At 42.4% G+C, this 26958-nt stretch overlaps 1 protein-coding gene and 1 long non-coding RNA gene across 2 annotated transcripts; one reads left to right on the forward strand and one right to left on the reverse strand.

The window, feature by feature from the left end:
- Positions 1–6679: 6679 nt before the first annotated feature.
- On the reverse strand, positions 6680–7587 carry LOC142047091 (uncharacterized). The gene is made up of 2 exons (XR_012656241.1): positions 7273–7587; positions 6680–6901 (listed from the first exon to the last, which is right to left on the reverse strand). It is a non-coding gene; the product is annotated as an uncharacterized LOC142047091 (long non-coding RNA).
- On the forward strand, positions 6888–26723 carry LOC116814926 (interferon-induced protein 44-like). Its single transcript, XM_032762901.2, has 8 exons — positions 6888–6977; positions 13191–13696; positions 13779–13830; positions 20554–20749; positions 20992–21144; positions 22980–23151; positions 24246–24346; positions 26195–26723. Exons 2-8 carry the CDS (start codon positions 13201–13203, stop codon positions 26381–26383), a joined length of 1359 nt encoding a protein of 452 aa, XP_032618792.1. The 5' UTR covers positions 6888–6977; positions 13191–13200; the 3' UTR covers positions 26384–26723.
- Positions 26724–26958: the final 235 nt, after the last annotated feature.

A 26958-nucleotide genomic window follows, 5' to 3' on the forward strand; every position in this document is an offset into this window, starting at 1 on the left:
GATCCACTGTCCACTTAAGTTAATAAGAGACCTATGTGGGCTTTGGATTAGGTCCAGTATGCACAGAGAAATATGTGATTTGCAGAATGACACTTCTTCAGAGGAGGTTATCTGAAAAAATTCAAAAGTAATAATTGAAGTGTCTTAAATTGCTCTACGTTGGAAAATTCAAGTTAATTTTTTTATACCTGTCATAGAATAGAAAAATGACTAACAACTTCACAATACTTAAAGCATACCTGATAATGGATTTTCTACTTTACACATGAATATATGTTCATTTATTGCAAAGGATAGGTATTTTAGTTCCACCTACACTGTAACTTTTTAATAAAGATAATAAATCTCAGTAGAATATGTATGATTAACAGAGAAACTCAGTATGTAGTTGTCAGTCCTGAATGTTCTCCTATCAAGGAAGGAACAAGGATACTCTATCCCTGACTTTTTTTTTTGATAGAAAGATCTTTTCAATAGAATCTTGACTCACATGTGATGTGTCTTTTATATCTGCAAAATAATGAATCAGACTGAGAACAGCGAGAGGGCAAAGAGAAGCCAAAATAGCTGCTTGCCTACCATGACCCAAAGCTGTCAATGATGGATTAAATGAAACTTGAAGTGGAGGGAAAGGATTTTGAAAATGCAACATGTTCTGTACCTGAGAAAAAGTATTTAAGAGGTGGGGGGAACCTATCACAAACGATGGGTACAGTACTCTAGAATAGGACTGCAACTTGCCTTTGCAAACATTTTTTGTAATCTTCTAATTGAGCATTAAATTGAATAAAGATCTATAATTTAAACACTATTGGTGTTTTGAATCTGAACTTCATTCTTACAGCCACTAATTTAAAGAAAGTGCTTTGAACAGAATGGTGAAATTCTAAGTTATTTTGTTAATTTACTTCCCAGCAAGGGTATGTGAGGTTGATATACTACAGAATTATTAATGGTACATGTGAGCTGAATTGACTGCACATTTGGGCACTTTTTATCGATTCTCATTCTCAACCTGATAGTTGCAGGAAAGGACAGTAATATACTATTAGCAATGTTACTTTTATCTACTTGGTATAAAAAGACATTTGGAATGTACAGTAACTCCTCACTTAAAGTTGTCCCAGTTAACGTTGTTACGTTGCTGATCAATTAGGGAACATGCTTGTTTAAAGTTGTACAATGCTTCCTTCTAAAGTTATTTGGCAGCCGCCTGCTTTGTCCACTGCTTGCAGAAAGAGCAGCGTTGCAGCTAGCTGGTGGGGACTTTTAAGCAGGGTGGAGGGGCAGCCCCTTATCAGCTCCCCCTATCAGCTCCCTGCTCCCTTACGTTCCCTGTGAAGCAGCTGACCAGTAGGCTATCAATTGCCGGCAGTTCAGCTGTCTCTTCCCCCACTGCCATGTGCTGCTCCTGCCCTCTGCCTTGGAGCTGCTTCCCAAGACTCCTGCTTGCTGTGCAGGGGGGAGAGGAGAAAGAGGGGGGCTAATGTCAAGGTGTCCCCCTCCCCTCTGCTCCTGCACCCCGCTTCTACAATGCAGGGGGGACACACAACAGGGCTCAGGACAGAGGGAACTTGCTGGAAGCAGTTGCGGTCTCAGCAAGCTGATCTAATTAACAAGGCAGTGTACTTAAGAGTAGGGTCAGCGTAGTTAAAGGGGAAATGCGCATCTCTCTCATACACATGGTGTGTGTCTCTCTCTCTGTCTGCGATGCTGTCTCCCCTCCCTCCATTCCTGCTGCCTTGTAGAGTGTGAGAGTTAACCCCTGAGGGCTCAGCCAATTGCTAGCTCATCATTTAGCAGTAAGGAATTCCCTGGGAAATATCCCATCCTCTGACTCCCCCACATCAACCAAGCTTCACAATCATCATCACTGTGTATCAGTATTAATTTGTTTGTTTAAAACTTATACGGTGTATAATATAGTCTTTTGTCTGGTGAAAAATTTTCCCTGGAACTTACGCCCTCATTTACATTAATTCTTATGGGGAAATTGGATTTGCTTTAACATCGTTTCGTTTAAAGTCGCATAACTACAATATTAAGTGAGGAGTTACTGTACAATACACTGTTCCCAGAGTGTTAGTAAAATTACTGGATGGTCAGATACGGTATTAATGAGAATGAAATACCATAGGGGTCTCAGGAATAGCTCTCCAGAGCAGTGGTTCTCAAACTAGGGCCACTGCTTGTTCAGTCCCAGGCCAATGGGGGCTGCAAGAAGGGTGGCCAGCACATCCCTCGGCCTGTGCTGCTTCCTGTAGCCCCCATTGGCCTGGAGCGGTGAACCGCGGCCCGTGGGAGCCGCGATTGGCCGAACCTGTGGACGTGGCAGGTAAACAAACTGGCCCAGCCCGCCAGGGGCTTTCCCTGAACAAGCAGTGGTCCTAGTTTAATAACCACTGCTCTAGGGTATATAAAATATGTTCCAGGGAGTATCTTGGAAGAATCTTGGAACAAAGTGTCCAGCCAGATGAAACCACTATTCTGTGAAATATGGTAATTTAACTGGAAATTGCCAGTGCCTGGTACTTCAGAGGACAGTGGCTACCCATCATAATTTATGCAACTAGCCAATCAGATATCACTTAACTAGGGAAAACTTCCTTCCTAATTCCTGAGGCTATTTTAGACTATGAAGTATGAAATCTGATTGTCTTTAGGCGACATAGTTACAAATATTATAAATTAATTGAATCTATCCACAGTACTTGAGTTGCTGATGTGAATTCTATAAAGAGACTGTGTGTTCTGTGAAGTAGTATTTCCTTTCATGTCTTCTGACTTTACTAGTGGTAGTGGCACCCTGTTCCTTTAATTTGTGCAAACAGAGGCTCTGGTCAGTTTTCATGGCACTGTTCCATTCTGGATATCTTGTTCAAGTTCTTGCTAGTTCCATTCTTTCCAGGTCATGTATCTTTGTTTCTGCATCTCTCATTGTCCCTAGTCCTACCACAGCATCTCTGTTCTTTATGGGAATCTCATATGATTTCAATGAGATTCTGTATAAAAGTCTGTGCATGGGGATCTATTTGAAGAGTTGGAGCCACAGAAATTCCCACTGCTGCTTTAACCATCTTCATTGTCTTTCTTGACTTCATCAACCCCAACTTACACTTTTCTTACTTATATTTAAAATTTTCTTACCAGACCAATGGGGACAATCCTGACTTTGTCTTGAACACTGAGTGAGAACCATTGTGATGCATCAAGGAAAATTCATGGCTAAGTAAAGATAAACAAAAGTCAAGTAAGCATTTTGGTTTAAAACCAATTTCCACATTATTATTAGATTATTGATTTTTACTGTTTGTTTTGATAGAAACAATAAACTCTAAAACATTAATAGAAGTTCACTGTTATTACTCCATTCTTAAGGTTTGACAGTAGTTTAATTGTAACTTGTTTGCATGACTGTAAAGATCTGTGGCTACAGGCTGGTATTAAAGTAAGAGAATATTTTATTACTGCAACTATAAACCAGTCATGTACTACTGTAATGCTCCCTCGCTCTCCTGGTCGGAGGGAGGCCACTCAGGCCAGGCTGTTGGATCAGGGCCAGAGTGTGTCAGGCAGGCAAGAGCCTCCAATAGGGCTGTGCGATTAATAGTCACTACCAGGCTTTAGCCTGGGCTAGGGTAGCTCAAGTAGCCAGCCCTTAAACACAGTCCACCAGGGCTGACTGGGGCCTGGGCGGAGCTCAGGCAGCCAGCAAACAAAAACAGTCTACAGGTGAGTGGTACGGAAAGCTCCTCTTCAGAGCTAGAGCCTTCTTTCACAGTGTAGGAGGTCAGTCACCCTTGGGTGAGGTTTCAGGGGGACGCAGACCCACCCTACTTCGCTGCGTCCCAGCCCCGGGCCCTGGCAGGGGCAGAATCGGCTACCCCTACGTCAGCGGGGATCCAGCCGCAACTCGCTGAATAGGCCACCTCTGGCTCTGCAGCAAGCTGCTTCGGGGCTGCCCCAGGGCCACTTCCTGCCACCCCAGGGTTTGGTACCTGTGGCCTCCAGGCTTTTTCCGGCTCCTCGGGATATATGGCAGCAGGTACTCCAGGCCAGTCCTCGTCAGCGTCTGGGCATCGGGAACAGCCAGACGCAGGTTTCTCTCGGGTACGCAGGAGAGCAGGCACAGCATCTGTCTCCGCAGGCTCTTTTTCAACTGTGCTGTAGGGCCAGACTTTTATACTTCTGGCCACACCCTGGTACTTTGCGCAAGCGGGGGGGAGGGGAAGGGGGGGAGGGAGGGCGGTCCAGGCTTTGCCCTCCAAGGGGCGTGTAATGCTCCCTCGCTGTCCTGCTCAGAGGGAGGCCACTCAGGCTCACTACCACCACCAACAGCTTCTTACCTAACCAACTGATCCTGTTGTTGATGTTATATAAGGAACGCAGAGGATGTTTATTTCTTGAATTGTCTTGTGCTCTTGCTGTCACCGATCTTAGCCTTAAAGTTCCTGAATCCAAGTGCAGAGAAGACCATATATAGCAAATATGGTAAAAATGCCTGACACCGATGATCTGGTCACAACTGTTAACTCCATTGCCCAACGGTCATGACCAGAAGCTCCCCACCTTCTCCACTGAAAACTATGTGAAGTTTTGAAATCACTTTTCCTGATTGCCTGTCTGGATGAGCACACCTAGCAGCCCTCCATTATTGTGTGCAACTGCCAGCTGACCATGCCAGTTACATGCTCCAGTCACACTCTGGCGTGTAGTAAACAGGAGATATTAGATCTCCTCCGCCTGTGGGGAGTGCTGTGCGAGCACAGCTATGGACCAGCTGTAGAAACATGGACATCTATTGCACAGGGGATGCAGGGGAAGGGGTATAACAGAGATCAGCAGCAGTGCGGCACGATGGTGAAGGAACTGCGGCAGGAATAGCAGAAGGCCAACGAGGCCACAGTCAATCTGGTGCTGAGCCATAGAATGCTGCTTTTACAAAGAGCTCATTCCATATTTGGGGGAGAACCCCCTGCCACCCTGCACATCACCATGGATACCTCCAAGGAGCCTGAGTCATAGACCCCTGGCATAAACAGTGAGGACAAGGAGGAGGTGAAGGTGAAGGATGGGGGACATGTGAGAAGTCCAGCTATGCCATGAGGCAGGACCTCTTCAAGACTCCACTGTAGTCCAGTCAGTCCCAACAGTCAGCCTGGGCAAGCCTGACACAGGGGAAGGAACCTTGGGTAAGTATAAATTGCCTGAACCTATTCTCCCCCTCCTCTCTCACAACCAGTATTCTCTCTCTTTTTCCTGTGTCCAGAAAGTCTAGCTGGCTCAGCTGAACAGTCTCCACTCTCCTATTTCCTCCTTCACTGCCTCTCCTGCCTCCTTGAATTCCATACCCCACCCTCAGGATCTGCTCTTCTCCAGTCCTTCCTCTCTCATTCTGCTCCTTTCCCACCCTCTTCTCCACTTTCTGTGTACAAGAGAGAGAGCGAGTGGGAGGAGAAAAGGGAGAGCGCGACAGGGAGAGTCAGGGAAACCTTCCCCTGATGTGCATTGGTATTGTGAGAAATTGACAGGGGAAAAGGGTGCCAGAGTCTCCCCTGCCTGCAGGCCCCTGTCTCACACAGTTCTTGTCAGCAGGATATGGCTGTGCTTGGCTTCTGGAGAACCCTGACCCCAACCAAGCCTTCCTGATCTTTCCCTTCATGTGAGAAAATAGTATTTAAAAAGATGATGCTGAACAGTAGGTGTTCAGCGTGGGTGTGAGGTTTTAATGGAATGGGCACTCTCCCAGGCTTTCCTGGACAGAATTCTGCTGCCTCTTACTGCCCCAATGTTAGAGAAGTGTCTAGCTTTCAACTGCAAAGATCAAATGCATACCATGAAAATGGCACCACTGGACAATGAAGCTTTCAGACAAAATCCTGCGTCTTATCACACAGGGCCAAACCGTGGTTTTTAATTGAAAATCTACGTGAGAAAGGAATCCCGAAACCTTCCATTGCATTTACAGAGATGTAGGGTCTGACTTTCTACTGCCCAGCCCATTGACACGAAGAGAGTGGCAAGTAGGGTGACCAGATAGCCTGATTTTATAGGGACAGTCCCGATATTTGGAGCTTTTTCTTATATAGGATCCTATTACTACCCACCCCCGTCCAGATTTTCACACTTGCTGTCTGGTCAGCCTAGTGGCAAGTGAGCGGCGCAGGTGCTGCAAATAATGATTTTTTTAGTGGGGGTGTTGAGAGCCACTGAACCAAACTGTAAGATAATGGAAACTACTTCAAGCCAGGGGGTTTTGTACTGGAGCAGCTCTAGGTATTTTGCCACCCCAAGAATGGCAGGCAGGCTGCCTTTGGCGGCTTGCCTGCGGGAGGTCCCCGGTCCCGCGGATTTGATGGCACGCCTGCGGGAGGTCCACCGAAGCCGCGGGACCAGCGGACCCTCCGCAGACATGCTGCCGAAGGCAACCTGCCTGCCACCTTCACGGCAACTGGCAGAGCGCCCCGTGGCTTGCCGCCCCAGGCACGCACTTGGTGTGCTGGTGCCTGGAGCCGCCCCTGGTTCTGCAGCACCTCTACTTCCAGCACCTATAGTGAGCAGTGCTGCCATTCCGATTCGTTGTACCCAACTTAGTACTTGCAGGGTGAAATCCTGGCAGTGATAGCAAAGCTTCCAAAGGAACCAGGATTTCACCCACAAAACCTTCACTTAAAAATAATACTTTGCAATAACTCTTTATTTCGAAAACTAACTCTTCCCTTTCCTTGGTATTACACTGCCAGTATCACTGGTTCTCACTGGAAGCTCCAGATCCCATCACCTCTCCTTTATGTTTCAGCTGAATTGTCTCTGAGCTGGTAACTTGATAGGGGCTGGCAGCCCGCTCCCGGGAGACGGCAGAAATTCAACACCATTGGCTGCTTCGGTATTGGCGGCAGGGCTGTAAAGAACAAAGCTTTGACTTTCAGTTTCATTTCTTCTCCGCCCTGAGACTTCCCAACAGAAGAGCTTGCACGGTAAGAGCCTATATCTTTGTCCATAGACATTGTGAGCGCTTAAAGTGTTAAGACGCATTGAGAGAAGGTTTGGTTTTTAAATGCGCGAAAGATTTATATGCTCTGAAGAGAAACTTAGCATCTTTTTATGATGCTAGGCTGTAACGTGTAGCTGGTGTCAGGAGCTGGAAGATGATCTCATTTCCCTTCGCTAAAGCTTCCCTGAAGCTAAAGCTCGGAGCAATTCTTGCTATCAAAATGCTAAGTTATGTGTTTCAGATCAGACCAGAGGATAATTAAACCGGATATTGATCACCTTAGCCAGTGGAGTCCTGCATGTCCCAGGCCATGCTTCAGAAAGCCATTTGTATGTTAGCTGTGCTGAGCACGGAGGAAGTGTCCTGATTGAAGAGCCAGAATGAGAGAGTTGTGCCAGTTACCAATGAGGTGGAAATAGCATCATCATGTTCTGGATTCCCTTGTTTCATAACATCACCTCTTAGCTAAAAGCACTGTTTAAAAGAAATCTCCTTGTTTCACACTGAACACCTTAGCAAAGCCTCTGCTGCAGAGACTTGGGGAAACTGGCATTCAGCAGTGATGGACAGCGGTGGCTGCTGATTGCCAGAACTTGTAATATAATCACAAGATGGGTACTAAAATACTCCCCCTACCATCCCTTTAACTAATACCCACAGAAGGGCAAAAATCTGCTCGTGAACGTGGATGCAGAGGGGTGAATATGGTCATATATAAGATCGGGTTCAAGTTATACCTATACGCATGGTACAGTAATGTAACTCTTGATTTATTCAGGGTAACGGGTTAACCATAACACTCTAGCTCAGGGGTTCTCAGACTTCTGTACTGGTGAGCCCTTTCATACAGCAAGCCTCTGAGTGCGACCCCCCCCCCCCTATACGTTAAAAACACTTTTAAACATATATTTAACACCATTATAAATGCTGGAGGCAAAGCAGGGTTTGGAGAGGAAGCTGAAGCTCGTAATCCCCCCATGTAATAATCTCGTGACTGCCCAGTTTGAGAACCCCTGCTCTCGCTCCACCTACAGGCTAGGTGGAGAACTTTCAAGTAATTCTAACTCTAATAGTCTTTTCTAAACTAAATATTCCTAAGATTTTAGTGATAATAATTGAATCCTGGATCATCCTCTTCAGGGCAATATATTTAAATAGCGAGCCGAGAAATTGGTTTAGCATTGCGAGAGAAGTCATTCTTGATGTACCCAAAACAAGAAGCATTAGGTCTAGTTCTTCTTGATAAACGAGGAGCATAGTGTGTTTAGGAAGCTCTCCGCTACCAATAGTAGAATGTAGAGTTTCATCTTTTCTGTCACATCATTCTAATGTATTTGGACAGAGGAATACTTTGGAAATCTTGTGAAGAATGTTCTTTTTAAATTCTCCAAGTTGGAGACGAGAGAAGAACATTTATTCAGGACAACATGTATTGTACATTTCTGAGCAAAGTATGTGCACTGTGTCATGCAGAAATTTGTTAATATGAAGTTAAGCAGTAAGTGGTTTTGAAAGTTCTGCATATTTACAGATAAAGGACCTAAAGAGTAAAGGACAGCTTTATATTTCTTTTTTTTCTCTCTATAATGAAGAATAGTAAAATAGAGTATATACCAAAAACGGACACAAACTCTCTGTCTCCCACCCACCCCCAGTCTGGCTGCACACAAAGATTTCTTCTGGCAGAGCAGTCAGTATGGAAAAAACAACAACCCCCCCCCCCCCAAAAAATATTAAGAGAACTTAAAAAAGAACAGTTGTTGGAGGTATGTTAGTCTCTGTCCGTCCATACAAACAGTGCAGTGAAAGAAGAAATGAAACGTGGCAAGGTGAAAGCACAAATAACATTGATGTTTTTGTTAATTCTTTATACTTGCCATATAAGCTTCAGAACTGTTAAAAAGAACAGGAGTACTTGTGGCACCTTAGAGACTAACACATTTATTTGAGCATAAGCTTTCTTGGGCTACAGCCCACTTCATTGCAGATACAAACTAACTCGGCTGTTACTCTGAAACCTAGAATTATTAAACTAACCTTGTGTGGTTATGCAGACAGTAAACCCCATGGACTTTGCTCATACAAGTATCTTTCAGGTTAGGATTTTCAGGACTGGCTCTGTGCTTTCAGCTGGTCATTAACTGGCCAGGGTGCAAAATACAGAGGAATGACAGAGTAGCTCATTGGTAGGGTAGTGCCACTATGTGTAAAAGAAAGCATAGCGTCAAAGTAAAAATCTTAAATGAATCAAACTGTATCACAGAATCTCTATACACAATAATTCCATCCTTGAAGATGGATGGAAGAGTGTAGCAGTATGAATATACTACCAGCCACCTGACTGGGATAGTAACAATGATTGTGAAATAATGAGAGAAAGGCAACAAAGGCAGAAAACACATTAATAATGTTTTTTTTCCAACTATTCTCGTATTGACTGGGTGTATGTCACCTCAGAAAGGGATGCAGAAGTAAAATTTCTAGGCACCATAAATGTGTCCGGGAACCCACAAGGGGAGAGGCAATTCTGGATTTAGTCCTAAGTGGAACACGGGATCTGGTCAAAGAGGTAAATGTAGCTGAACCAGTCATAGTGACCATAATGTTAAATTTAACATCATTGCAGGGGGAAAATGCCAAAGAAACCCACCACAGTAACCTTTAACTTCAAAAAGTGCAACCACAAAAATGAGGAAGCTAATTAAATGGAAATTAAAAGGAACAGTCACAAGGGTTAATTGCCTGCAAATTGCATGGATACTGTTTAAAAACAGCATGATAGAGGCTCAAACGGAATGTACACCCCAATTTTTTTTTTAAAAAAAAGAAAAGCAGCTAAGTTCCACTCTGACTAGACAGCAGAGTAAAAGAGGTAGTTAGAGGAAAAAAGGCATCCTTTAGAAATTGGAAGTCAAATTCTAGTGAGGAAAATAGAAAGGAGGATAAACTTTGGCAAGTCAAATGTAGAAATACAATAAGACAGCCAAGAAAGAAATTGAAGAACAACTAGTGAAGACATAAAAACCGACAGCATTTTTTTAATACATCAGAAACCTGCTAAACAGTGCCATTGGACAATCAGGGTGCTAAAGGAGCACTCAAGGAAGACAAGGCCATTGCAGAGAAGCTAAATTAATTCTTTATAGAGTATGTTGGGGAAATTCCCACACCTGAGCAATTCTTTTCAGGTGACAAATCTGAGGGACTATCTCAGGAGGTGGTATGGCTGCAGAGGAGGCTTTGGAACAAATTGATAAATTGAGCAGTTAATAAGTCACCACAACCAGATGATATTCACCCAACAGTTTCATATATAAAATTGCAGAACTACTAACTGTGGCATATAACCTGTCGCTTAGATCAGCTGTTGTACCAGGTGACTGGAGGGTAGCTAATCTAATGTTGATTTTTAAAAAGGGCTCCAGAGGCAACCCTGGCAATTACAGGCTGGGAAGCCTAACTTCATTATGAAGAAGAACAACGAGGAGTCCTTGTGGAAGCTTAGAGACTAACAAATTTATTTGGACATAAGCTTTCGTGGGCTAAAACCCACTTCATCAGATGCATGGAGTGAAAAATACAGTAGCAAGTATAAATACACAGCACATGAAAAGATGGGAGTTGCCTTACCAAGAGGGAGGTCAGTCTAACTAGACAATTCAATTAACAGTAGGATACGAAGGGAGGAAAAATCACTTTTGTAGTAGTAATGAGAGTGGCCGATTTCAAACAGTTTCATTACCAGGCAAATTGGTTGAAACTATACTAAACAACAGACTTATTGGACACATAGATAAACATTATATATTGGTGAAGAGTCAACGTGGCTTTTGTAAAGACCATTATATTAGAATTATTTAAGGGTGTCAACAAGCATTTGGACAAAGGCTCTTAAGAAAACTAAGCAGTCCTGGGATAAGAGGGAAGGTCCTCTCGTGGATTGGTAATTGGTTAAAAGATAGGAAACAAAGAGTTGGAATAAATAGTCAGTTTTCAGAATGGAGAGAGGTAAATAGTTGTGTACCCCCAGGGGTCTGTACTGGGACTAGTACTATTCAACATATTCATAAATGATCTGGAAAAAGGGGTAAACAGTGAGGTGGCAAAATTTGCAGATGATACAAAATTACTCAAGATAGTTAAGTCCAAAGCTGACTGCAAAATGTTACAAATGAAAAATTGGGTGACTGGGCAACAAAATAGCAGATGAAATTCAATATTGGTAAGTACAGAGTAATGCATATTGGGAAAAAATAATCCCAGCTGTGCATACACAATGATGAGGTCTAAATTAGCTTTCACCACTGAAGAAAGAAAAATTGGAGTTCTTGTGGATAGTTCTCTGAAAACATCCACTCAATGTGCAGCAGCAGTCAAAAAAGCTAACAATGTTAGGAACCATTAGGAAAGGGATAGATAATAAAACAGAAAATATTGTAGTGCCATTATAAAAATACATGATACACTCACATAGAATCATAGAATTGGAAGGGACCTCGTGAGGTTATCTAGTCCAGACCTGTGCACTCAAGGCAGGACTAAGTATTATCTAGACCATCCCTGACAGGTGTTTGTCCAACTGGATCTTAAAAATCCCCAATGATGGAGATTCCAAAACCTCCCTAGGCAATTTATTATGGTGCTTAACCACTCTGACAGGATATTTTTCCTCCTGTCCAACCTGAACCACCCTTGCTGCAATTTAAGCTCATTGCTTCTTGTCCTATCCTCAGAGGTTAAGAAGAAAATTTTTTCTCCCTCCTCCTTGTAACAACCTTTTATGTACTTGAAAACTGTTATCATGTCCCTTCTCAGTTTTCTCTTCTCCAAACTAAAGAAATCCAATTTTTTCAATCTTCCCTCATAGGTCACGTTTCCTAGACCTTTAATCATTTTGAATAGTGTGTGCAGTTCTGGTCATCCCATCTATAAAAAGATATAATGGTATTGGAAAAGATGCAGAGAAGGACAACAAAAATGATTAGGGGTGTGGAAAAACTTCCATACTGTTTTATTTAGAAAAGAGACAACTAACGGGGAGTATGATAGAGTTCTATAAAATCATGAATGGTATGGAAAAAGTGACTAGGAAAGTGTTATTTACCCCTTCATATAACACAAGAACTAGGGGGTCACCTAATGAAATTAATAAGCAGCAGGTTTAAAACAAACAAAAAATACTTCTTCACACAATGCGGTGTCCACCTGTGGAACTTGTTGTGAAGGCCACAAATATAACTGGATTCAAAAAAGAATTAAATAAATTCATGGAGGACAGATCCATCAGTGATTATTATCGAAGATGGTCAGGGATGCAAACTTATGCTCTGGGTGTCCCTAAAGCTCCAAGTGTCAGAAGCTGGGGCAGGACAATAGGGGGAGGATCACTCAAAATTGCCCTGTTCTATTCATTTTGTCTGAAGCTTCTGGCACTGATTACTGTCAGAAGACAGGATACCGGGCTAGATGGGCCATTAGTCTGCACCAGTATGCCATTCTTTTGTTACTGGAAATAGAAAAATATTCACTCCATAAACTGGGAACTATATTTTTGAGACAATGAATGTGTATTTTCTCTCATTTACACCACCATAAATCAGTGAAGTCTGTGTAGTTATCCAGTCTAAGTAAGATTACAATCAGGTCACAGTATGAAAGGTTTCACCATTTAGATAAAATGGTCCTGATTTGCATTGAAGTCAATAGGAGTTTTGCCTGAGTAAAGGCAACAAGATTGGGCCATACGTTTTAAGAATATTTTGTCTCCATTCAGGCAGAAAAAGTATTTTGCTTTGAAGTCCATGAAGCTATGCTGAGTTATACTAGTTGGCCCTCACTGCATCATTTCCCACATCTGTTAATGGGGATAAAAACATCTTTCTCTCACTATTTGTCTGTCTTGTTTATTTTGACAGTAGGCTTTTGGGGTTAGGGACTGTCTCTAACTATGTGTTTAGATAGTGCCTAATGCAGTGTTAGGCACAACACACGTTCTCAGTTGGAATGTCTAGATACTCATGGAATAAAACTAGAATAATGAATGATGAGATAATGATTTACTAACATGCCACTTTATTCCATGGGAAACACAGGGCCCTCATTATTGTCTTCCATCTTTGGTGAGATGAGTTAAAAATAATAATACATTTTTCTTACTGTTATACTTGCATTTGTAACATCTTTTCTGTCTTTTTAGATTAAGAAGAATGGCTGGTGTCAAATCTAGATTAACACAAGATGAAGTAAAGCAACTGCAACATCTGTTGGGGAGCAGACAATTCTCTCTTCTTTATAAAGCAAGCGTCCATGGTTACAATGCTTCTGTATTTCATGCCAAGTGTGATGCACAAGGGCCAACTGTAGCAGTAGCATATAATGGAAGTGGTTACATTTTTGGAGGCTTTACGCGTCAGAGCTATGTTTCATCTGGAGGGTACATAAGTGACGAGAAGGCTTTTCTCTTTAGATTAAAAGGCAGAGAGGGTGTACTTAGCCCACTAAAAATTCCTGTTAAAACTCCATCAGGTGCTGTATATGACTATAGTTCCGTTGGCCCTAATTTTGGTGGTGGAGCACTGCAGTTGTTGAACCAAAATGCCGCAGCAGCAGCAACAAGTTCTAATAACAACTACACATACAATGTTGTTGACCTGCATGGAAATGATCTAGGCCTTACAGAATGTGAGGTGTATCGAGTTGAAGGTAAGTTGATATCAAAAGAGAAAATGTTTATTGAGGAAATTATAGCTTCATACTCTTAATGTTATATGTTCCTTTCCTCTAGATATTAGCAGTTTCCTGGAATCTCCATGGAGGAAGATTACATGGACAATTGAGTAAGTTACCTGTTGCAATATATCACTATAATGATCTGTGGTCACCAAATACTCTGATGATGCGAGCTACTTTAGGTAGATGGTGCTAGAACAGACAGACGTGGTGTTTGATGCTTATCTATGTATCTTAGGTACTAATAGGGCACCTATGACCATAGTGTCTGAGCACCTCACAGTCTGAGGATAAGTACAAAATGATGATTTCAGAACAGATCAAACATAAATGAGTTATTTAATGTCTGAACCAAAATAAGCTTAATGAAGAGCTATGCTTATTCTTAGCCACACTGAGTCTGCCGTGGCAGAGACTTAATGACATTCCAGAGGATTACAGACCATGATTAAGCAGCTAGTCACTTATCTGGGCAGTTCCCAGAGTGGCATAGGTACAGTGTGGCAAACATAAAAGTATTTGATACATTTAGAAAACCCTGTGCATCTCAGCATAGAATTATAGAAATATTGGGCCGGAGGGGATCTCAAGAAGTCACCTAATTTAGTTCCCTGCACAGAGGCAGGACTAAATATACCGAGATCATCCCTGACAGGTGTTTATCTAACCTGTGCTTAAAAACCTCCAGTGATGAGGATTCTATAACGTCCCTGAGAAGTCTATTCCAGCTGCACATTTGATTTTTTTCTTCCTAATTTTAGTACTATGCCCTTGAGTAGGGCAGTTTGGCCGGGGCTCGTCCCACTCCGGGATAGTGGAAAGCCAGAACGCTGCCCTACTTTGGTCAGACATTGGGGAATTAGCTTGGCTGTGTGGCAAAGTGTCAGCAGCTCAGGTCCTCAGGCAGGGGCTGAACAAACAGTTCAATATTAGCAGGCCCAGGCCCTGGGTCAGGGCAGGCCAACAAACTGTCAGTAGCTCAGACCCTCAGGCAGGGGCTGAGCAAACAGGTTGAACGGCAAACTCCAGGCTCCTGGCTCAGAGCGGCCTAGGAAAGGGGGAGACTAACACCCGCGAGGTGGGTGGCAGGGGGGATGCAGGCCCATCCACTCCTCTGCGTCCCAGCCCGGGGCCCTAGCAGCGGCAGAAGACCCGCTGCTGCGTCAGTGGGGATCCTTACCGCAACACACTGACATTGGCTCTGGCAGTGTTGCAGCCAGACTCGGGTTGGCTGTCCCCAGGCTACTTCCTTCCTCCCCCTCTAGAGGTTCCTGGGTCCGGACAACATCCTGCATGGGGTCACACACCATGGGCTCCTCAGGGTGGCTGGCTAGTGGTTGGTTTGGCAGCTCTTCGGGGTAACTGGCAAATTGTAGGCCTGGCAGTTCCTCAGGGTAATGGGCGAGTGGTAGGCTGGGTAGCCTCTCTGGGCTCAGGATAACATCAGATGTTGGCTGATCTGTCCAGTCCTCGGTTTGGCCACTGATCGCCGTGGTCTCCCCACTGGGAGCTACACCACAGGTATCTGGTCTCTCTGGTGGCTGAGCGTCAAGTGAGCTCTGGGCTTTTATACTTCCTGTCCTGTGCCTTGACCTCTGAGGGGTGGGCTCAGGGTTTGCTGGCTCCACCCACTTTGGTGTCCAGGCTTGTCCTTCTCCGAGGCGGCGGGGAGCCAGATCGTCTCCCTACACCTTGTCTTTATTGAATTGCATTTTGTTGATTTCAGACCATTCTCCAATTTGTTAACCTCATTTTGAATTGCAGCCTTGTCATCCCAAGTGTTTATAATCCCTTTGGCTTAGTGTCATTCACTTATTTTATAAACATATTCTCCACTTTATTATTCAAGTCATAACTGAAAATGTGGAATACTTCCATACCCAGGACCAATCCATGTGGAACCCCACTGGATATGTCCACTCAATATGATGGCAAACCCTTAATAACTGCTCTTTAAGAATAATCTTTGTCACAGAATCCACAGGTCTGGTGCTCTTGCACAGCTCTGGAAGAGTCTCCGAGAAGACCCCTTCAGTGTGTTATCCCCCTTTGGGTTACCTTCTCTCACTGGGGTAAGCCCCATCGATTCTCTGACTCCTGGGACCGAGCCTCTGAGCCTTCAGCTCCTCTGCTTAACTCTGTGAGCTCCCCTGAGTGAGTCCATTTGAATTGGACACCTGGGGAAGGCTTGCAAACCCAAAGGGAGCAATGCACCCCTAATTTCCTTAATCTGGAGCAGGGGTCGGTAGCCTTTCAGAAGTGCTGTGCTGAGTCTTCATTTATTCACTCTAATTTAAGGTTTCGCGTGCCAGTAATACGTTTTAACATTTTTAGAAGGTCTCTTTCTCTAAGTCTATAATATATAACTAAACTATTGTTGTACATAAAGTAAATAAGGTTTTTAAAATATTTAAGAAGCTTAATTTAAAATTAAATTAAAATGCAAAGCCCCCCGGACCAGTGGCCAGGACCCGAGCAGTGTGAGTGCCACTGAAAATCAGCTCGTATGCCGCCTTCGGCATGCGTGCCATAGGTTGCCTACCTCTGATCTGGAGTCAGGTTTCGGAGTGGTAGCTGTGTTAGTCTGTATCAGCAAAAGCAATGAGGAGTCCTTGTGGCACCTTAGAGACTAACAAATTTATTTGAGCATAAGCTTTCATGGGCTAGAACCCACTTCATCAGATACATGGATTGGAAAATACAGTAGCAAGTATATTTAGTCTCATTAGACTGACCACTCCACCTGGTAAGGCACCTCCCATCTTTTCATGTACTATGTATAAATATACCTGTTACTGTATTTTCCACTCCATGCATCTGATGAAGTGGATTCTAGCCCATGAAAGCTTATGCCCAAATAAATTTCTTAGTCTCAAAGGTGCTGCAAGGACTCCTCGTTGTTTTAATCTGAAGTGAATCTCAGACAGTGCTGTAAAAATCAGAAAGGTTTATTAGATATTTGAAACACAGCATAGACAGTCCTTGGTTAACATAGAGAGTTACAAAGTATTCCATCTTGGCCAGTCCTGTGCCCCAAGTTCTCTCTGACGCTTCTAGAGTCTTAGTCCAGAAGAGTGTGTATTCATTTGTATTTCTAAAGAAAGGTGCATTCCCTGGCTGTGGTATACTTTAAAAAAAAATCTGTTTGTTTTTGTTTCTTTTGGTAGTTGTTCATTTGGTTCTTTTTTTTTTTTTTTTTTGGCTGCCTAGGAAGGTACACTATAATTATATGCATTTATTTAGACAACTATGTAGCTTTATATTTTCAGATTCTTATTAATGATGCATTTTTAGTATGTTAGAAAATAGTGAGTGAAATATTGCTTAATTGCTACTTTTGTGCCATATTTATAAAGTTTGACCTCAAAAGTTAAATGTTTTTCCCCTGATACTTTCTTTATATAGAAAAGCAGCTTTTAACCCAAAGTTTTTGATAGAGGCTCATGGATGCAGCATACTAATTCTTTAATTTAAATATTTCAAGAGATTATAATAAATTTTGGCCTTAACATATTTTGTATTAAATTCAGATTTTATTTTTAACAGGTTGTTTATAAAAAGAAAATCTATTATAATTTAAATAGTATTTTAAAATCTTTATTTTAAAATCCACTCTGCTTTTATGTTCCATTTTAGATGTAACTCATTTGGTGCCTTAGCCTTTCTGATTTTGTCCTCCCTGCTTATACTACTCTTCTGTTCTCATCCTTAGCAATTTGTTCACATCTCCACTTATTGTATGATTCTTTTTTGATTTTTCAGGTCATATTGGTTTCTTACTATTCTTGCTATCTTTCCTTCACATCTGGATAGTTTGGTGCTGTGCATTTAATATTGTCTCTCTGAGAAACTGCCACCTCTACTGAGCATGCTTTTTCCTTACATTTTCTTCCCATGGGACCTTACTTACCAGTTCTCTGAGTTTGAGGTCCATTGTCCTTAGTCTCCTGTTCTCACTTCTTCCTTTCCTTAGAGTCATGAAATCTATCATTTCATGATCACTTTCATCCAAATTGCCTTCTACCTCAGATTTGCAACCAGTTCCTTCCTATTTTTCTGAATCAAATCTAAAATGGTTGCTTCCTGCTTACTTCCTTCACCGTCTAAAACAACACATGGTCTCCAACACATTCAGAGTACTTGTTAGACATTTTGTGCTTTGCTGTCCCACTTTTCCAACAGATATCTGGGTAGTTAAAGCATCTTCCATGAAAAAATGTTGTGCTTCCGCTAAGCATGTATGCGTCTACAAAGTTAGCTGTAGAGGATCTTTTGTCAAAGATGCCATGTGTCAACAGCGTAAAAAGACATTTCTATAAAGCATGCCACTGTCCTCACTTCAAAAATCAGGAACATGAAGTCACTGTGCCTGATGTTATCACCATGAGTGTAGAGAATTTCTTTTCACTTCATCCTATTCAGAAACTCCTTTGCTATGTTGACAGATGCACACCTGGACAACAGTAACACTCCAGTAAACACATACCAGACCAGGGACAGGCAAGCCTTTTGGCCTGAGGGCCGCATCGGGTTTCATAAATTGTATGGAGGGCCGGTTAGGGGAGGGGGTTGTGGCCTAGCCCCCACCTCCTATCTGCCCCCCCCACCTCCTGTCTGCCCCCCTCCCCTCCATCCTGGGACTCCTGCCCCATCCAACTCCCCCTGTTCCCTGACGGCCCCTCTGGGACCCCTGCCCCATCCACACAGCCTCACTCCGTGTCTCCTGACCACCCCAAACCCCCGCTGGCCCATCCAACCCCTCCTCTCATTCCTGACGCCCCCTGAGATCTCCTGCCCCATCCAACCACCCCTTCTCCCTGTCCCCTAACTGCCTCTGGAACCCATACCCCTGACTGCCCCCCTGCCGCCCCATCCAAATCCCTCCTCCTTCGTGACTGCCACCCCATCCAAACCCCCCTCCCATTCAACCTCCTGTTCCTCCCCCGACCACCCCTAGCCCTGTCCGCACCCCTGCCCCCTAACCACCACCCTGAACTCCCTTGCCCTCTATCCAACCCCCCCTGCTCCCTGCCCCCTTACCGCACTGCCTGGAGCACCGGTGGCTGGCAGTGCTACAGCCGCGCTGCCTGGCTGGAGCTGGGCCATGCCGCCGCCATCACCATGCAGCACAAAGCGACGGATCAGGCCAGGCTCTGCAGCTGTACTGCCCCAGGATCTCACAGCCCCACCACCCAGAGCATTGCGCCGGTGGCGAAGCGAGCGAGCTGGGGCTGCGGGGGAGGGGGGACAGCAGGGGAGGGGCCGAGGGCTAGGCTCCCCGGCCAGGAGTTTGGGGGCTGGGCAGGACAGTCCCGCAGGCCGGATGTGGCCCGTGGGCCATAGTTTGCCCACTTCTGTACTAGACATTGGTTCAGATGTGTCAGTTCTGCCTGATTTTGCTTATTTGCTATGTTTTCACAGTGCACAGCTTACAAGACCTAAGCTGCATTTGGTGGTTTACGGTACCTGAACTTGGTTACCTGAACACATGTGTAATGCATGACAACTTGTATGCTCTGTATACATATGTTGTGAAAACGGATTAGTCCTACCCTCTTAATAGTTTTTAGTCTACTTCTAAGCCTGTTTGAATGAATGGACATAACTTTGCTGCATTACCAGTGACAGTCAGCACATTGCAACAGAGATTTAATTCTCCAGTGACATGTCAAAGCAACTGTTTTAAGCAGCATTGGTTGAATACATTTTCAGAATTTTCAAAGTTGACCACTGATATGGGGTATCCAGGTGGAGACATTGTAGGCCAGATTTGTATAGGTGCTGAGCACCTGAATCTCTCATTGTCTTCAATAGGAACTCTGGGTACTCAGCACTTTCTGAAAATCAGGCCATAGGATGTTTAAAATTGGACACCCAAAATTAGAGGATATCATAGTTAAAGATCCATTCCATGTCCAAACCATGTCAAAGTTGTTTGACTTTGTGTGAAGGTCATTCTGTCAGAGCGATCTGGCTGTTCTTCAGTTGCTCATTATATTCAAAAACACCACTGGATGCTCTTTGGCCATGTTACCAGGATGCTCTCAAACTCTCTATTGACACCTGGGGGGGTTCATGTTTTGACTGTACCTGGTGCAGCAGTGGGGCCACCCCTGAGATTTGTGGATTCGCAGGATTGAGCCAGATCTAGGAACTTAACAACATGATGCCATGTGTGATGTGATCAACTGTGGTCACTCTGGCTGGTGCAACAGCCCTGAGGAGACTGTGTGTTTGATGATAGTTAAAGATGGAGTATATGGGGGGATGGGCAATGTGGAAGTAGAGAAAGAACTGACAGAGATTTGTAGGGGACCTTAATGCATGACAGTCTCTGTTAGCAAGAGTCAGGCTAGCTGTAACCCTAATATCGTGAGATTTGTAGAAGCGAAAATTGTGTGAGGCGAATGGGAAAGAACTGTGTGAGAAGTTGTTGCAACCTTGTGTCAATGAGGTGGAATGCAGACTAGCATCTAAATAGAAGTGAGAAAAATAAGATATCAAGATGGCCTATGTATAAACAAAATGCAGCTGTTGCTTATTATTATATGTAACAAAAAGTATAAATGCTTGCTGTAATTGTTTACCTGTGTAGAGACCTGTCTAGGAGGGGGAAACCCTGTGTCCTAGCGCACTCCCTTTCTCTATGTAATTGCTTGAGAATAAATAAAGTATTTGACTTTGCTGCACCCAACCAAAGAGTGAGAACTGAGTTTTTCTCCAACAGGAATATTTCAGTTTACTGAATTCACTGTGGCTAAATGCAGTGCAAAACATGTGCTGTGATCTCATGGGTGTTTGAAATTATGCAAATCTTTTTGTCTTAACAGGGAAAGAGCGAAAATAATGGAGGAAATCAGATCTTACAAACCTTATTTAAATTCAGTGCCACAGATTCGGATTTTGGTTCTTGGTCCAATTGGAGCTGGGAAGTCCAGTTTTTTCAACTCTGTGAATTCAGTTTTCCGAGGTTATGTGACAAGCCAAGCCATAGCAGGATCTGATAATACTAGCGTGACAACACAGGTAAATATTTGCCTTTAATTAATAAACATCCATGCTAAAGCACAGTCTCTTGGTTAAAAAATCAACATTTTTTCCCCACTAAATGGAAAACCCAAAGATAGTCCATGATTGCCCCCACTGAATTCCATGCATGTACTTGTGAGAAGAAAGGTATTACTCAATATGGATGAGAGATAATCTGGTGCTAAATATGGATTTTTTAAATATGTATTTCTATATGTTATTTTTTTTTGCCCCAATAGTACAGGGCTTACCCAGTTAAAGATGGAAGAGATGGCAAGCCTCTGCCTATTATCTTCTGTGACACAATGGGAATAGAAGAAAAATCAGGAACAGGTCTGGAAATTGATGAAGTGTCCAACATAATAAAAGGCCATATTCCTGATAGGTACCAGGTAGGATTTCTACAATTCTATGCCATTCAACTGATATCCTTTAATGTTTTTTTACATGTACAAATATTATATCCTAAATTTAATTACTGTGGAACAAAATATCTACAGTGCTCAGTACATTCTTGCAAATGTGATACTGTACAGTAAAGCCTTATGAATGGTGATCATAAGTAAGGTGTATTTGAAAAGGAATAAACTATGGGAAATTTGTGTTTGGGCCCAATTCTCCAGTGTCCTGCACTTTGTGTAGCCTTTTACAGTCATGTGAAGCTGATGTAAATCACTATCCGCCCTTCTGCCCAGGTAGCGTTTAGCACCTACTTTGTTAAGGTACAAGCCAAGAGAGAATGAGGCTCAAGGTATATAAAGATTCGAGGTGGCTGAAATATTTTGAACAAAAAGGTTTTGAATAGAAAAATGGACTTGAACCCCCCCATCCCAAATTTCTGTTATCTCTTGAAATTCTTGTAGTTTTTCATGAAATTTTTTGAAAGATTTTTAGCAAAAATGTAATCATTTATATTATTGAAATAATTCTCTGTTTTTTTAAACTGGTTTTCAGGAAATGAGCAATTTTTTATTTTTTTGTGAAAAAAATTTAAAAATAAATAACGGATTAGTTTGGTAAAACAGAAATAAGGTTAACATTTTGAATTTTTAGAAAACGTTGTTTTAAAACATTGTAAAGAGCAGCTTCCACCATATTCAAGCTTAGTACAGTGCCTTCTTACGTGGCCTTTTGTCTTGCCTAGTAAAGAGCTGCTGTCTATAGACCATTTCTAATTTTAACTGTTGGAATATGCAAGAGATGTAGAATTTGATTGGCCATTAACCTGAGCTGAGTTTGTTACAGAATCAAAGATGGAGGGCTAAGGTCGTTGTATGACTCTCATCACTGTAGTATCTTGGCTCCTCACAAATCTAACTTAATCCTCATAACAACTCAGCGAGGTACAAAGTGTTATTAACCTAATATTAAAGATATGAAACTGAGGAATAGTGATTAATTATCTTGATCAAAGTTATATTGGAAGTGAGATCTCATGAGTCGCAGTTTTATGCCTTAACCACAAGACCAATCTTTCCATGATTTATTTGGTCCTACTTTATATTAAAATTCCATCTATAAATGGTTTACAAAGAATTAATAAATGAAGAATGTTAAAAGCACGTTACAGTACTGAGCAGCATGTGTATAGATGGTTATAAGCACATCAGTAGATATTATAAGCTATAGTTATAGGTAAATTTTTGATGGACTCGACAGCAATCGATTAACCATTTATTAAAACATCTGTTAATAATTTATTAATGCTTTATAGATGGAACCTTAATAAAAAGTGTGTTCAAAAACTCTATAGTAGGGATAGTCAACGGTGTGTGTGTGTGTGTGCGTGTGTGTATGCATGGGTGTACACACACACATGGAATATCTCGTGAATCCTCTTTATTTTCTAGAGATGCTTTTTGGTTTCATTGTTACTTTTCCACAAGGGATATAAATTCAGAGGAACTCTGTTGACTTCAAAGGAGCGACTCTGGATTTCCACACGTTTTCAGTAACAGAGATCAGAATCTTGCGCTCCATCTGGAAGAATGAGTATGAGACTGGGAATCAGGAAATCTGGAATTTCACTCCAGACTTGACCACTCCCTTTATGAGTGTGGGTAAATCATTTCACCTCTCTGCATATCAGTATTCCTCTCTGTAAAATGAGATAAGAATACTTGTCTTCCTGCTCCAGAGGGGTGTTTTGAGTTTGTGTTTGTACAACCCTTTGAATCTCCAGTTCTTTGGAAGTGCTACTGATTATTATAAAAAAATTTCTTTGCAGTTTAATCCAGCTGCCACCCTTCGTCCAGATTCTCCAGGCTATGTCAAGACCCCTTCTCTGAAGGATCAGATTCATTGTGTTGCATTTGTTATTGATGGGTGCAAAATTGAGATTCTCCCTGAGAAACTGGAAGACAAGCTGAAACAGCTTCGAAGAAAAGTGAACCAGTTTGGTATGTTTTATGTCTCCTAATATCGTGGAACTGAATGAAGTGGGCATGCCCAGGAGGTGATCTGACTTTCAAGCCTGAGCAGCTTGAGTCATTAGGGGCCTGAAGTACAACTAGGAGCCAGGCTTATCCTTGGTCTGGGAGGAGAAATTGCCACTTATTGCTTTTGAGGTTTACCTGCTGGCTGGCTCTCTGAGCTGGATTAATGGACTCTGGAGGGACAGGGCCCCAGATTGATGGAAGTATGGACACTGCAATGGGCTCTGGTGTTGGTGGGAGAATAGAGGAATTCCTGATCACCACCATTGTTCTCTGCTTTTTGGTTTTACAGTGTGCCCTATTGAGTTTCTGCTCCTCAGTATAGCAGAGCCCTCCTGTTGACACAGGTCCCTGGGGAAACAGAGTTGTGCACTAGGCTTTTAGGAATACATCTCTCTAGGAAAAAATCACTTTGATTTCATTAATTACTTTAAAATACATATAATCCAAGGCATTAAAACCTTTTAAAAAGGGAGTAAAGGTAAGATTGATTCATTTGCAGCTGCAGTGAAGACAGAAAGCAACAAAAAGTGAAAAAAGAACTCAAGAATAGGAGTCTTATATTTGTGAATGCCAGTTTACATCATTAGCTCCTGTGGTTATATTTGGACACAATATCTGATTTTCTCTCCATGTGATATGAGTAATTTCCATAGGAGGCTATAGACAGAGACATAACCTATGGGGGTGAAAGTAGGCTCCCGTTGCGCTATTGAACTCAGCTAGGTGTGGCATGTTTTGGAGTTCCTTGTTGTGAGTCATTGAATTCATTGCACGGAATCTCAGTCCTGGCAATCTTCCCAATGAGATGAGTGAGTCATTAAGTGTCTACAATACTAGTGGAATAATAATAATTTTGTTTACAAAGCATCTTCTCACCAAGAGAATTAGGGTGCTGCCCAATTACTGTTCAATTAATATTAGTTTAATAATTAATTTCTTTCTAATGCTGTTGTGCAAAACAAAAACGCTTTCACCTTATATAAGCAGAAGCAGTTGCAATGAAGAACCGATGGGAAATTAGGTTTAAAATCCTATTCTTTTTTTTTTTGGTACAGGGATCCCACAACTTGTTTTGCTAACTAAAGTGGATGAAATTTGCCCTAGTCTTGAAGAAGACATCCAGTGTGTGTACAAAAGCAAAGCTGTTGAGAAGCAGGTAAAGTATGGCATTGTTTACTGTGGTGCTATCTGTTAACTCAATTGATTTGAAAAAATCAAGGTATTGTGATATTCAACAGTACGTCTGCAGTACTTGCAGCCCCTCAGATTCCTACACACATTCTCATTCTGGGCTTGTAGGCACAAGCTGAAAATATAACTAAATTTAATACCTCAGGTTTTGGTTTATCTAAAAGGTTTAGGACTTGTTAAAATTGCAAGCTGCACCTCTGAAGAATAAAACTGCATAACAGAAAAAGGTGGAGATATCAGAAACCTCATTAAAAATTAAGGGCCAGATTCTTTTGCCAAACCTCACTCCATATAAAGGAACTGGAGTCTGGGCAAAACTGACGAGGTGCAAATTTCCCCTTGAGTGAATAGATGTAAAACTGAAAAAAAAGAGCACTTCAGGGGAGGAAGAAAGTGGGAGGGAGCTCTGTTCTGCTGATTTTTTTTTTAAGCAGATTGTCTTTCGGGGAGCAAACACTGCTAGATTAATTTTGTACAGTCCCTAGGCTGTTCTAAGTCATGACACGGCTCACGCACCAGCACATAGAAGTCTCTCCTTGGATTACTTGCCCCTGTCCCATGCTGACAGAGTCTGACTCAGGAGAGAATCCATAAAAGTTTGATTCCCTGCTAGCTTCCATCTCATATAGATTTTTACCCCGTGCAGAGTGCTTGTAAAATGCTGCCATTTTGCTTTGGTCGATTTTTACACCTACTCTGCGATCACTTTGCACAGCCATAAATGCTAAGACAAGGTGGAAAGTTGTGGAGAATCAGAGGCTGGTGGTGGTTTGCAGTTCCCAAATACTGAGGCTGGCCTGGGGCTGATTTAGCCATCAGCAATTCTCAGAGGTATTTAGGCACCTAACGTCCATTGATTTCAATGGGAGTTAGGTGCCTAAATATCTTTGAGACATGTGGCCCAAGTGACCGTCTGCTAGCCAAGAGGAATAGCCGACTCTATGCCCTTTGAAGTCTCCCTCACCTGAGAAATATTTAGCTTAGGAGATATGACAGCGTTCTCACTGCTTTGTTCAGCAGAAATGATACAAAGGGACTGGATCAGTTCTTAGGGTAGAGTCCTGACCCTGAGCTACATTCTGTCCTGTATCTGAACCATGGTTTAGAGGCTTAGCATAGCAAAGCAGAGCTCTGCCTTGGTCCCTCCCTACCTCTGACATACTCCCCATACTTCTACATCTCACATGACGCTGGGTCAGGATGTGTGCAGAAGCATGGTTCTAAAGGAGCTGACTTGTATCAGTTTTATACCAGCGAAGAGCTATTCTCATCAGAATCTTAACTGTCTAGTTATGACCAAAATCCAGTACAAAGGAGTGGGATTGGCCCAGAGAATGTATCTAGAAAGGCCAAATATGGTCTTAAGTGGAATTGTACCAGAGATGCATCCCTAGTAGTGTTCTCGTTAGATCATAATAGAGGAAAAATAGTCCTGTGTCCTGGATATCACGTCTGAGATTAAATAGAGGGTTTTGGCCTCCAGGATAGTTTACGCAGTCAGTTTCTAGCAGTGAATTTGCTAAAGAAGAATAAAATATAGTGAAAGTGGCCTTGAACTGTCACTGCATCAAAATGTAGTTGCCACTTCAGTTGCAGGATGGGTATGATTTCAAAATATACGTGAAAGTATATAGTGAAAGTATGTCTTCACTATAAGGAAGTTTGAAGAACTAAAATATCTTCCACTTTTAATCTCACCAAACAATATCTGTGAAAATACACAAAGGTTTTGCTTAGCTTTTTTAAGGAACCGAAAGATTGAAAAATAGACAGGGAGCTCTTTAGGATGATCCATTTTGTACCTTTTCTACAGATGCGGATAACTGCAGAGAAACTTGGAATCCCTCTTGCTCAGATTGTACCTGTTAAAAACTACTGCTCCGAGTTGGATCTTTCGTGCGATGTTGACATCCTGTTACTTTCCGCCGTGAGGCAGCTTATACGTTTAGCAGAAAGCTACCTTGACAATTTCCCTTTTGAGAAGCCAAAAAAAGAGCCCTAACCTGATGTTTACTGTGATGCTGGATATTTTATATGCTGTTTCTAGAGGTCAAATTTATTGCTACTGTAAGCAGATGCAACTCCATTGATTTCAGTGGAGTTGCACTTGCTTATGCCCATGGTGAATTTGGCTCAATGGTTCTATATCTTGTTACTGCCTGCATAAGATTAATGGTATTTTTGCATGTATCAAGGGAAGAATAGATTCTCCAGCTTTCAAGGTGGGATCCCTTTATTAAACATTCCACATTCTTACTCTTCTCCATTTAAAAAGAAACTGTAACAGTAGGTTGTAAAACTTTTGTTAGATTAATTGGAAAAATAAATTACTTTAATCACTTTTTCAATCACTTTCTTCATCCAGGTTTGGGACTTCAGTAACTCAGCAAGAGGTTGTAGGCCTATTGCAGGAGTGGATGGGTGAGGTTCTGTGGCTTGTGATATCCAGGAGGTCAGCCTAGATGATCACGATAGTCTCTTTTGGCCTTAAAGTCCATGAGAAGAGATGAGGCAGAAACACAAGGGACCTACTTTTCTTCTCGCTTACACTGGTTAAACAGTGCTGTATCTCTATTG

Source organism: Chelonoidis abingdonii, chromosome 7 (assembly GCF_003597395.2).
Source record: "Chelonoidis abingdonii isolate Lonesome George chromosome 7, CheloAbing_2.0, whole genome shotgun sequence".
NCBI classification, from domain to species: Eukaryota; Metazoa; Chordata; order Testudines; family Testudinidae; genus Chelonoidis; species Chelonoidis abingdonii.